The following is a 12,781-nucleotide window of genomic DNA, read 5'->3' as shown; positions in this document are numbered from 1 at the left end:
TGACTGGAGATGGAGGTGCCCCAGGAGGGGGGGTGAGGGCAATCAGCACCCGCCCTCCATCCTGCAAACTGTCCCACGTGCCCACTGAGCTCTAGTCCCTGTTCTTGGCAGGGGACGTTCAGTGTCATGCACAACCACAGCCCAGCCTGTGGAACGGGTCCTCATCCTGGGGAATGAGCTGATCAACTAGCAATACTGCCCAGAAGTGCGTGCTCCTGGCATGGCGTGGGAGCCGAGTGGGGACTCGGGGTGTCCATGAGGGCTGCAGGTGGTCAGGCCAGACAAAGAGGAGGAGTTGGGCATCCACACTCACACCTGCCCACCCCTGGGCTCTGACCGTGCTCTCGACAGGATGGCAAAGAGCCACACAGGTGTGGGGTACCAGTTCTCTGCAAACTGATGGAAAATTTTCCAAGTGTGGCCTTGGTCTTGATTCTCTGGTGAAGGAATGTTGGCTTAACTGGAACTCCTCCTCCCCAGCCGTACCAGGATCTGGGGCAACTAGTGTTGCCGTGGCTTATAAAGAAGACTGAGGCCCCTTCAGTACAGCTGGCAGAGGCCTCCCTTCCTCCCTGTCACCTGGCTCCTGTGGGACACAGTGGAGTTGTGGTATTTGAGTAAACTTTAAACCTGAGTCCACAAGTCCACCTGGCTGGGGTACAGGGGTGATTCTTTTTACCATCTGCTCACTCGACCTAGATGGGAGCAGGTGCCATGGGGGAGTAGGTCTGTCCCTATGTGCTCCTATTGTGTAAACCTGCCTATTTGTTTCTAGCTGTCAACATCTCATCAACCAAAGATGGTGAACCTGACAATGGTGAAGGCAAAGGTAGAAGTGTTGACCTTACTGAGAACTCACAGAGGAAGACATGGCCGACTTTCAATACAAGAGGCAGATAGATAACAGAAATGTTTAAATATAAGGACGTGGCTATAAACTCCCATGGCAAAGTTGATGAAATAGTCACGGAAATTTCAAGACACAACTGAGTAAAACTGCAGGGTCCAGATGGCTCCCTTTTGGTTCCCACAGCCTTGCGTATTCACATCCCAAAGTAGCAGTATTTCATGTCCTATCCAGCCCAGCTATGGTCAACACGACGTAGCTAACGTCACCAGTGATACTAGCAAAATGTCATTTCCCCAAACAGAATCCCACACGAGCAGAGAAGGGAGCTCGCTGTGCTGCCACAACATTAATAAACTGGTCACACACTGTCCTGCTTCAGAATCAGCAACAGTGACGGCTTACCAGAAGAGTAAAAAGATTCTGTTCTGCAGAATTTACGCTGCTCAGTTTGTCAGATAAAAAATTAGAGGTGAACAATGGCTTACATTTTTAAAATAGATCAGTTTTATTCCCCTAGTTCCATAAAAACAACGTAAATAAAAGCAATTTGTACATCTTGCTGGTGAATTCACATAAATGCTCTCTCATTCCCTGAACCTTTGATTTCCTCATCCTCTCCAGTTTCTCTGTCCTGCTTTGACCACAGGCCACGGGAGCGGAGTGGAGGTGGGGCCTAGAAGAGAATGCTATGGCTATTTGGTATCATCTGTCTTATTGCTTGCCCTTTCAGTCCACTCACATTACTCTGAACATAGAATCAAAGTTTAAGATTTAAGCCCTAAACTTGTAGGAATCCCTGTCGGCTTCTTTGCATAGGCGTTACTTGGGATCTGAATGGTAGGGGGATCGGTGTGCAAAGTGGTTAGGAGCCCAAAGCCAACTGTTTATATAGAGACAGCCAACCCGAGAGTGCCGGGCCTGCCCACGCGAGGAATTACCTTAGCACTGGGGTCAGCATCTTGCTCCGCTGTGTACGCATCCTTGGAATCAGATCTCAGAAAGGCAGTTTCAACTTTAACTCACTGAAACCTTTTGGCAATGGGCTAATTGCTTTAAAAGAGGGAAAAATACGGTTCCACTTGAAAGATCTTGCAAGTGGAGAATTTGTCCACAGGTTCTCATAAAAGCTAACTGAAATAACTGACTGATATGGGTTACTAAGAGCCACCTAGGCAGCTGTCAACAGACAGATCTCAGCAAGACCAGGCCCATCAGTTTATAGTTCCTGTAGTTTTGTGATTGTCGCAAATGTAATTAATCAAAAAAAAAAAAAAAAAAAAAAAAAAGGACCGGGAGCCAGAAAGATGAAACAGCCCCCCATCCCTGGCCGCAGGGCCTAGCTGGTTACGTGGAGGGGATGGCCTAGGACGCAGAGCCAGCGCTCTGCGGGGGCACAGCCCGGAGGGCAGCAGTCAGGGGTGCTGAATGCCCCAGGAAGGCTGCCTGCTCCTGGCTACTTCAAGAAGAAAGTCTTCATTTGGGTCTGTGTGTTTGATTTTCTATTATAGCTAGAGTCCCCGACAGAACAAGGGGCCTCAGGTCACACAAGCTTTATCTGGAAGACTGGCTCCGTCCCTCCCCAGCTTGTATCACTAGGCATTTGCTTCCCATTCACAGCAAGTGCGCCAGATTTTTACTTTTCAGGAAGTGATACAAATTTTTTTTACATACATAATTTTAACTCAGTTAAAAAAAATATAAGTAGCAACACAATGTAAACATTGTGACAGCAGTTCTGGAATGTCTTAAGTCTGAGATCCAAAGATTGTCTCAGCTTCCCGTATGCAAGGCTCCAGCCAGTGTCATTACTGTGGGACAGAGTTTTCACATTTTACCTCAACAGAGACAAATGACTCCGACCTAGTTTAATGAGGTTTGGGAAAAACCAGCTGAGGTAGGCGCCATCATGTCCAGATTTGAAGATGTTTTGGGATCAATGAAACACACCAATGATACTTGTTTTCTGTTTTGGGTGTGATGAATGTCGAAGCGCTGATGCTGACTCAGATCCTGATTCCGCACTGTCACGTATTAAATTCTGCTTCCTTAATTGAGCGCTAGCAGCTGTTTTGCAGAATATTGCATATTAAACCGCAGGCAGCCTGACAATAAATATTGGAGGAAGGGGAATTTTAAAAACCTAAAAGCTTAATGAATTGTTGCCCTTTAAGAACTTGAACAAAGATTAGCTCCTGAGGCTTTTGCAGGCAGACCTCCCTCACCAAGATGATCTTCCCATTTCCTGGCTGACAGCTTTGAGATGACACCTCACTGGTGATGTTTTGCTGACATCTCAGATTATGCAGACAAGCCCTATGATGAATAGCATTAGTAAAAGTTAAAACCAGAAAGATTGCAATTAATTGAAACCCTGAATTTTTCCTGGCAAAAGTAAAACCAAAGTTCTCTCTCCATGAGAACGAAGCAATTAGCCCCTGTCCCCACCCACCAAAAAACCTACACCCTAACACCAATCTAAAGCGTGTAATTTAAAAGAAATAGGTTTTCAGGCCCACAGTTGAACAGTTCATCAAGGCTTTGCAGCTGGAGGTTTAAAAAATCCCACTTTCCGAAAATATCTGACAATCAAGGGCACAGAAACCAAGGTGATGCTGATTCTCACGGGTGCGAACAGCTTGTGGATGGCGTAGGCCACCAAGAAGGTGCTTGTGCCCGCCGCCATCTTCGACTGTACCAGGGACTCTTTGAACCCGAGTTTAAGCAGGATGGCTGACATGTCCACACCACTGGAGTGGGGAGGCAAACAGACAAAGACAAAAAATGTTTACTACAACAAAGGATTAAGTTAAGCAATCAGTTTGGCTTTAAGAGTTACAGTATTTTTCAAAATGTGATGAAAGTAGCTAGATAAAGTCTCAGGAAAAAAAGTTCTTATTTACAAACAAAAACCAAGTATCTGTTACTGCCAGCAGTCTTACCTTGAAACCACCATGTAAAACATGCCCAAGGAGATTAACGAGAGGCCGATGTGCAGCGACACGCCAACAGCACCATATTCTTGAAAAATCTTTTTCAGCTGCTGCGACTTGCTTAACTTTTTCCCCTCTGTACTGCTGATGTCTCCGCCTGTTGTCACAGTGATTTTTCTGGGGTCCTGCACACAAACCAAAGAAGGGGAGACACACTGGGGAAGGAGCGAGGGGGTAGTGGTCACCAGTGGCTTTCAGATGCACGCGGTGTCCTACTCTCTCCTGTCCTCCTCATCAGCTGGGGCTAATGCCCGCTTAGCCACTAAGGGCAGTGAAAGACTGGGTACCAGGTGTGATAGGCAGATCATGGCCCCAAAGATGTCTAGGTCCTAGGCTCCCGAACCTGTAAACATGCTACTTTACGTGGCAAAAGGATTTTGTAGGCGTGATTAAGGATCTTGAGATGGGCAAGTCATCCTGGATTTTCCGAGTGGGGCCAACATAATCACAAGGGTCCTTGTAAGAGGAGAGAGGGAGGCAGGAGGGTCAGAGAAGCAGATGTGAGAACAGAGGCAGTCAGGTTTGCAGTAACTTGTGCTCTGAGGCAGAGGAAAGGGCCACGGACCAAGGAATGCAGGTGCTTCTAGAAGCCAGAAGGACAGGAAATGGATTCTCCCCGACAGCCACTGGAAGGAACCTGCCGTGCCGACACACTGACTTTAGCCCTGGGAGACCCACTTTGGGCTTCTGGCTTCCAGGACTGTAAGATAATAAATGTGTGTTGTTTTATGCCACCAGGTTTGTGGTAACCTGTTGCAGTAGCCATCGGAACAAAACCCCAGGGCTCCTGCCCTTAGGGGCAACGATGATGCATGCTGAGCACGTTCTCTGAGCCAGGCATTGCTCAGTGCTTCTCTGTCTGCCTTCATCCTCACAACGACCTCTAGGTAGACGCAGCCACTCTTCCCCCTCCACAGAGGAGAGGAGTAGCGCGGGCTCAGAGGGGCCGAGGATTTGGCCCAAAGGCACTAAGACTAGAACCCTGGTGGCCTGGGTCCTCAGCCTGAGCACATGACAGCCCTGCAAGACTCGGTAAAACAAGGCAGTGGGTGCAAAATAAAACGGAGCACAAGCTATATTTACTTCTGGAAGCAAGGTTTATCCCTGAGAGCAGGGCGGGTAAAGGGAGGGTGAGTCCCCGAGCCATCAATACTGCGGCCGGGGTGAGTACAGAAATGATTAGTTGCGTGTGGCGTCTGTTAACATTTATGGAGCACCTACAAGGTCAGGAAAGCTTGGGAGCAACAAAAACAACAACGTTGGATTAAAAAGACAAAACACAACTCCTAAACATGGAGAGTGCCCTTTTAGTCAGAAGAGTTCTTCAGCTCTAACGACAAGCCCCAGGGCCTCTCGCAGGCGATATCTGGGTCAGTCGGCTCCGGGGACTGACTCTGCAGTGGGAAGGCTTCTTGTATTTTTAGCACATGCTGCAGTGAGCCACACTCCAAAGGCCAGAGCAGGGAGCACGCGGCCCGGATTCCCCAGGAGAAAGGGGGAGGACTCCCCAGGAATGAAAATGAAGTGACAGAGGCGCCCAGAGCAGCAGACTCCAAACTCAACAAGGGAGGGGGTCCTTCCAGACCCCTGCTTCAGGAGCCCCTGCTGAGTGGGTGGTAGCTGGGACCAGGCTCATCTGGGGGGGGGGAGGCCCCAGATGCTGCCTTTCTCAGGAGCTCCCAGGGGGCCTGGATGCTGCTGGTCCATTTGTCTAGGTCTAGGCACCCAGCCTCTGATCATACAGATCTGGGGTGAAGCCTGGGCACTGGGATTCGATATCCGTTCCACAGGCGCTTCGAAGTGATCAGCCAGGGTTGCCAGGTAAAGCCCCGCTCGCTCGGTACTCCTGCCTCCCCTGCCCTGCTCCTTCTGCCTTTTGCAGACTCTCCAGGTGGCCTTCCCTTCTCAGATGCACATGCCCTGCAACAGACTGAAGGGACTCCTGCCAGCACTTCCTAAGCTGGAAACACAAACTTCACCTCCAAGAGGCCCTCCTGGACCGCCTCACAGCTGCCTGCCCTCCGCTCTCACATCACCCACTTCCCTCTCTGAGGTTTCCATCTTCAGGACCGTCCTGCTTATAATGCAACAAGTATAACAAATACACATAACAGATAATATAAGCGTTCTTTGCTTGTTTGCTGTTGGCCAGAGGCCTGGAACATGTGCTTCCCGGGAGCAGGAACCTGCTCCCTCTCGCCTGGTTCTCAGCACTCGGAGGGTGAAGGGACAGTCTCTGGCAAGTGTCTTGAGGGGGAGGCATCCAGAAGTGTCGAGATGGAGTGCATGTACTAGGATGTGATGAACAGTTTTAAGTGCAGCATGTCCCTTTCCTCCCCAGGGCATACTTCCACTGCCTCCCGTCCTGCCTACCCGCGTCTCATCCCCCCATTGTATGCCAGGCCCACACCATATCCTTCATCCCTTGTGCTCATCTGCATTGTCCCCGGAGCCAGCGGCCCTGGTGGCCCACCCGTGCCCCGCAATCCTCAGGCCTTGGGCGGACACCCCGTCAGAGCCTGCTGCCCCTCCTTCCATGTGGGCGAGCGGCTACTGCTGTCTGCCTCCTGCCTCCTTTACCCCCTAATGTGACTGTTTTCTTTTTTGACAACACTTGGACCAGAACTCCCAAGCGACTCTTGCCCAAGCTGTGGGCGGGAACGTGAGACCCCATCCAAGGGCCTGGGCCGGTCCTCGTCGAGGGGCTGACCCTACAGAGCAGGAGACAGGTCTACCGACCAGAGGGGTGTGCCTGAGGGAGGCTGGGCTGAGCAGGTTTGGGGGAAGCTGCCTCAGGACAGAACCAGCGAGCAGGTGGCTGCTGGGTTTCCTCTCTGGTCACCCCACGTGTCCACACAGGGAAGACACTGGGAGCAAGAAGGGGTCTAAACCCTGGCATGACCTCAGCTGGGGCCCTGCTGACGTCCCACTCTGGCTGGTGACTCCCAGACGTGTATCCCCTGGAAATGTACACGGCAAGAAGACGCTGGCTGTGAACCAGGAGGCGGGCCCTCAGCAGACACTGGATCTGCAGGTGTCCCCATCGTGGACTTCCGGCCTCCAGGACTGTAAGAAATGAGTGTTTGTTGTTTAAGCTGCCCAGTCTATGGTATTTTTGTAATAGCGGCCTGCAGACTACAGCAACTTTTTTCATTCATCATCATGTTTTCAAGGTTCATCCACAGTGCAGTAGGTATCAAACGTCATTCCTCTTTATGAAGCAGAATTTGATTCAACTGAAATACAAGGTACAGATTCTAAAATTCACTTTGCAGGGCAAGCTGGGAGCCACGGCACATTTCGCCCGACAAAGAATGTCTGCTCTGTCTGGGAGCATGGCTGTTCCTGGTAACCCCCGGGCCAGCGTCTCAGCTGGTTCCATGCAGGACTAGGGCCCGGCTCTGGACTAGCTGTCAGAGTGATGAAGACGCACTGTGGGAGCTGCATGTACGCAGAAGACAAGGCACAAGAGCAGACTATCCGGTTGTCCCCAGAGAAGCTGGGGGTCCCTGAGGGGCCACATTCCGGGCATGGCGAGGAGGGGGTGGAACTCAGTCTTGGATTAAAATTTGCCCAGGATCATCCTTGATTTTTAATCATACACAACAGCTACTCATTTGCCCCTCCTCCCCAAAAAGTTGGCACAAAACTCAGATTTATTACTTAAAAAGAGTCTTTTCATTACTTCTGAACTGAAAGAGCATCTCTTTTGTTCCCAAACTGCAGCTGAGACTGAAAAACAAACAAAACCCCAGGACACCTAGAAGCCTTGGTCCTGGAATTAAATCTCAGTTTCATTAAAGGCTGCTCAGTCTCTTGGAATTAAGTGTTAAGGCCCCGGAGCTAGGGACAAACTCTAGTTCCTCACTGCCTTTAGCTTTGACTTCTGTGGGGTTTTTTTGAATTATGAAAACAAATGCTTAAAAAGGGGGAGAGGTTACTGAAACCCAGTACTGGGGTACCAGGTACCTGAGGCTGATTCTGATAGGCAGGAAAGATTTTTGGAAAGATTTTAGGAAAACCACCGGCGTCCTCAGGAGAGGCCCCTTCTGTTTAGCCGGGCACTGGGCTGAGCGCTTTAAAGGTGTCATCTCAGAAGAACCCTCTCAGCCCGTGATGTGGGCACCTCTGTCGCTCGCACTTTGACAGACGGGAGACTGAGGCTCCGGGAGGAGCTGTGAGCTGGCAGCGCCCAGACGGGGCTCTGTGCTGACCACCTAGACTGCGAAATCATGATGTCCCCCAAGAGCTGAAAGTCCCTAAAGGAAGAGCCTGCTCCAGAACTGCGAGGCTCCCGATGGGGGAAGGGAAGCTAATCAGTCTCCTTTTGCTGGGTCAGCACCCACGCCCTCCCCGCCCACCAGCCAGAGGGCCGCTGGGAGCCGAGGTTCTTTCTGATAAACAGGCCCCGCCCACCTTTTGGCCCCGGAGGCGGCGGTGCAGATGGGAGAACTGCCAGGCGCCGATGCGAGGACAGTCTATCCACCAAGGGCCAAACAACGCCCTGGGGCCGATGATGGGTGACCCCACCCTTGACGATGGCCCAGACAAACTTCATTTCCCCCATCGGTCCCCTCAGCAGGACTGGGTGTAGCTGCCTCTCTCTCGAGAGCCCTTTTCTGTATGGCCTCTATTTCGGCAAAAGGCCTTTGGCCAAAAAGAGAAAAATAAAAAGGCTGCCAGGCTTCCAGCTACAGAATAACCAGTATCTGATTTCAAAACAATGGGAGGGACAAAATACTCAAACACAATGGACAATTTCCTGTCTGCTGGTGCCTCAGTTGGTTTTTAACTTTCTAGAGTTAGAATCTTACATGGACAATTTCTTCTTTTCATCTTGGTAAAAGGAAATCTCTTTAGGCATTGTGAGTCATGCATTTTTCTTCCTAACCCTGGAGGAGACTAATAAGGCAAAAATAAAGGAATTTTGAGGGGGGTGACTTACAATGAATGGAAACTTTTCAGACATTCATTTCTTCATGAAATATCGCCTTACGTACATACCTGTGATGTATGCTTAGGCACTTCCCTGAATGCATATCACATCGCACCTGCTCTAGTGTCTCCACTAGATCTATAGAGTACTTTCATATGCTTCTGTGTGCGTGCATGTGTGTGATGCCTATCCCCATATTTATTAAGGTACAGAAGGGGCAGGAAGGTTTGAGGAATGAGCCAAAAATCTTGCTCACAAGTTGCTCAGATTGTTTGAAGTGACATCTATTTTCATTCATTCAATAAATAATAATAAACACTATATTGTGTTTACTTTGCACCACTGTTCTGAGTACTTTGAAAATTTGTATTAATATTTATATAATCCTCACAACAACCCTGTGAAGTAGGCAATACTGTTATGTCTACTTAAGCTCAGAGAGGTTAAGTAACTTTCTGAGAATCACACAGGGGTTACTGATCAGAACTGGGATCCAAACCAGTCGAGTGTGGTTCCAAGGCTTTTGTTCATAACAGCTGTGCTGTGTTCCTCACTTATTCATGTCTGCTCTGTGCTGGGCACTGCTCGAAATGTGGGGGACAGAGCAGTGAACCAAACAGACAAAACCCACTCTCGGGGAGACTATGTCTAGTGGGAGGGGAGGGGCAATAAACAAACGAGGAAGACATAAGGGCTGCTGATGTGACAAGTGCTGTGGGCAAATGCCAAGGATGGGGCGGGAGGCAGGGTGGAGGTGGACTGGGAGGGCTGCTGCCAGTTTAATCAATAAGGTCATCAGGGAAGAGTTCCCTGAAAAGGCAGCGAGTGAGTGAGAACTGGTGGAGATGGGGAGGGCGCTGGGGCTGAGAGAGCAAGCCGTCTGCTATTTCCCTTCTGGAAGTGGTAAGTGTAGGCAGGTTAGGCTGCTTTGCCAGGTGACCTGACACTGAATCAGGTTAAGTGAAAAAGGCACACAGGTTTCTCCTGTGTCTTTACCTCCTCCCTCCTCTCTGTTAGAGCAGAAACTCCTTGGTGGGTGTGTCTCTCTGGCACTTAATTAAATGCCTAGTACATTTGGGGACTCCAGCTGGGCACTGTACTTCCTCCCCCTAAAGACCAAAAATGAGGTGCCTGAGGGTAGCCAGGAACAGCCAGCAGCGGAGACAGCGCTCCACCTGCTGCCAGGCCCCATGGGGGAAGTGTTTTCTCAGAGAGATGAGTATCTTTTGTCCTAACTTCCTGTAGGATAGTGATCCCGCAGGGGTCCCACCCGTCTGACAGAGAAGAGGAGAAACAGCACAGCCCTGGGGCCCTAGGACTATGTATTCCCTGTGATGACAATACTGACTGATGCCGGGTATGCACATTATCTCATTTTACGCTCACGCCCTGGTATGTGAATTATTAACATCCCATTTTACAGATGAGGAAACTGAGATGCAGAGAAGTGAGGAATTTGATAGAGACACAGAACTAGTGAGTAGAGAGAGGGATGTGGGGAATCTGAGACCACACTCATCACCACTGGATAATACACTACCACTCGCACATGCACACACCTGTCAGTGCCAGGCTGACAGGGCAGACAGGCAAGTCAGGAGAACATTCCAGATGATGAGCACAGAGAAAATCCATACCCCTGGGGCTGAGCGGGCCAGTGGAGGCACCCAAGGTATCCCTGGTAGTCAGGGAAAGCTTCTGGAAGGAAGGGACAGCTGGGCTGATCCACGAAGAATCACCAGGAGACAACCAGGTGTGGGCGGAGAGTGCTGGACCCCTGAGGGTCCCTAAACTGGGCTCAGGAGGTAGAGACAAGATCTACCACCTGTCAGATGGGGTAGTCGAAGGCAGGGAAGAAGCTTCTCCATCGTGGGGGAGACATGGTAAGAGCATGGGTCAAAAGCCTATGGAATATTCAGGAAGCACTGGCTCCCGCTGGCGTTGTGCTAAGGCCCAAATCAGCTCATGGAATTGTCCCCCAAACTACTGTGGGGAAGGTGCTGTTTTTAGCCCTCTTAAAGGTCAGCACACAGGCTCAGAGGCCTTCAGCACTTGGAGTGATGTCACACTGCTGGTGAGTGGATGGTCGCAGGCAAAAGGACGAAAGGGTGCAAAGCTCGAGGCACTGCTTGTCTCAACTTGTTAGTCCTGGATCTCCAGACTTCACTGCTCACTGCTGTTTTCCTTTAAGGAGGCCCACTTAAAAGCAAAACAAAACTGTAACCGCTATTTTTAAAAAGGATAGTCTGCATGACCATTCTGAATGGCAACCCATTTTCACTTACCATACATAGAAGGAAACCGAAGTGAAACACAATGAAATAACACTGCGTTTCTTATGCGAGTCTTGCCTGAAGTCTGACGGGAAGGCCCGCTCTTCGGGTTACATAAAAGGGAGTGGCAGCGAGTGCTGGGAAGTATTAAAGACAGCAGCACCCACGGAGCCTCTCCTCCGCGCAGCATGACTTCAAAAGGGAACAACTCTAACGGCCAGTCGAGAACGCTGATACCGAGCCCAGGCCCCACCTCCTATTCTCTCGGCTACCACCACAGTACTGGCCGGACCCCTTGGGAACCTGGGGACCTGCCGGAGACTGTGACCTTGGCCAGATCGCCGTACCTCCCTGAGCCTCAGTTTCCCAGGCTGTCAACTGGGAGGATCGCTTCCTTGGTTTGTAGAGATATGGGGTATGCGGACCATGAAGATGTTCGGTCTCGGGCAGCTGCGCGTGCAAAATTCTCCTTCGGTGGAGGTAGACGGGCGATTGGGGCGCCCAGGGATCGGGGCTCCGGGGGAATCGGTGCGGCCCGGGGATCGGGGTGGGGGTGGGGAGGCTTACCTGGCGGCCGTCACTGTTCCCGCGGGCCGCGCGCTGCAGCGGGGAGTGTGGCCCTGGCCCGAGCAGCGGCAGGAACACGGGCGGCGAAGCGCAGGGGGCGGCGGCGCCCAGGAGCCAGGAGGCGCGAGGCCGGACCCGGGCGCCCACTCTGCCAGCGGGGCCCAGGAGCGCCAGCAACCCGGCCATGGTGCGCAGCCCAGCGATGCCGCCCGCGCAGCCGACCACAGAGGGAACCAGCGCGGTGGGCGGGGCCCTCGGGAGCCCTAGCCCGGAGCGGCGGGGGCGGGGCCGGAGCCGGAGCGGAGCCGGGCACCGTTCTCGGCCCCGCCCACCGACCCCGCCCCTCCGGAGCCTGAGCAGCTAGGGCGGGGCCGGAGCTAATGGACGCGCTCCTATTCCGATTTAGCCTGAGAGTTGCTGGGTGGATTCTGACTGACGCATCCTGTTAGTTACAGGAGAGTCAAGCCAGCCCAGATTCTAGAGTGAAGGATGTAGATTCCTCCGACTTGATGGGAAATGACAAGGTCACCTGTGGAAGGGCTTGTGGGATGGGAAACATCTATGAGAAATGCAATCTACTACAGTATTCAACTATTAACTATAATGATGATAATAATCTTTGGTCTCCATGCTGCAGAAGAAGAAACTGAGGTGCAAAGAAATAAAGCCTTCTCTGAGGCTTCTTATCCTCATAAACTTCTCATGCCTGACCCTCTGTAGCATTTTGGTTGAAACTAGAGGATTCAAAGTGTTTCTAGATCTTTTGCAATTTTAGGTAGAAAAGAATTTAACACAAGGAATTGTTGCTTGGAAAACCATTGAAAAAGCTGGAGGAGTGGGCGTTAGGCTGGGCCCCCAGGAAAGACTCTCTGGACAGAGCAACATTAGCCTGCCAGAGGAGCTGTCCCCTCAGCCACCGCCCGGATGGTGGGCATCAGGAGTGGGCCAATGGAAGGAATGAATTCTGGAGGAACTGTCGGAGCTGTGACCCCAGGATAAAAAAACTGCGCCATTGCAGCTGCCTTTCAGCTTCCACAAAACAGGTCACTGGACACTGGAAAGCTGGGTCAGGCTGCTGCCTCTGTCATAACTAACTATCCACACCCACGGGCTGTTGACAACTGAATTCTGCAGAAAATCCCCCCATCTCTGCAAACTTGTTGAC

General features: G+C 51.2%; 1 protein-coding gene across 2 annotated transcripts; it reads right to left on the bottom strand.

Moving 5' to 3' along the window:
* Positions 1-1,331: 1,331 nt before the first annotated feature.
* FAM210B (family with sequence similarity 210 member B) lies at positions 1,332-11,926 on the bottom strand. Of its 2 annotated transcripts, none has more exons than XM_032461412.1 (3): positions 11,617-11,926; positions 3,790-3,995; positions 1,332-3,597 (listed from the first exon to the last, which is right to left on the bottom strand). In XM_032461412.1, exons 1-3 carry the CDS (start codon positions 11,800-11,802, stop codon positions 3,381-3,383), a joined length of 609 nt encoding a protein of 202 aa, XP_032317303.1. In that variant the 5' UTR covers positions 11,803-11,926; the 3' UTR covers positions 1,332-3,380. The 2 variants fall into 2 exon arrangements, with proteins under 2 accessions (XP_032317303.1, XP_032317304.1); XM_032461413.1 differs by having other exon boundaries at positions 3,790-3,965; positions 11,617-11,891.
* Positions 11,927-12,781: the final 855 nt, after the last annotated feature.

The sequence above is a fragment of the Camelus ferus genome, chromosome 19 (genome assembly GCF_009834535.1).
Source record: "Camelus ferus isolate YT-003-E chromosome 19, BCGSAC_Cfer_1.0, whole genome shotgun sequence".
Lineage (NCBI taxonomy): Eukaryota > Metazoa > Chordata > Mammalia > Artiodactyla > Camelidae > Camelus > Camelus ferus.
Note: the sequence above shows the minus strand (reverse complement) of the source record. Positions and strands in the feature narration are given on the sequence as shown.

What these genes read in the sequence shown, in the direction of transcription:
- FAM210B (XM_032461412.1), bottom strand. Translation starts at nt 11,802, where the DNA reads ATGGCCGGGTTGCTGGCGCTCCTGGGCCCCGCTGGCAGAGTGGGCGCC. An exon ending in GGAACAGTGACGGCCGCCAG is followed by an intron (nt 3,996 to 11,616) that starts GTAAGCCTCCCC and finishes CTCCTTCCCCAG; the next exon opens with TGTGTCTCCCCTTCTTTGGT. An exon ending in TTTTACATGGTGGTTTCAAG is followed by an intron (nt 3,598 to 3,789) that starts GTAAGACTGCTG and finishes TCCCCACTCCAG; the next exon opens with TGGTGTGGACATGTCAGCCA.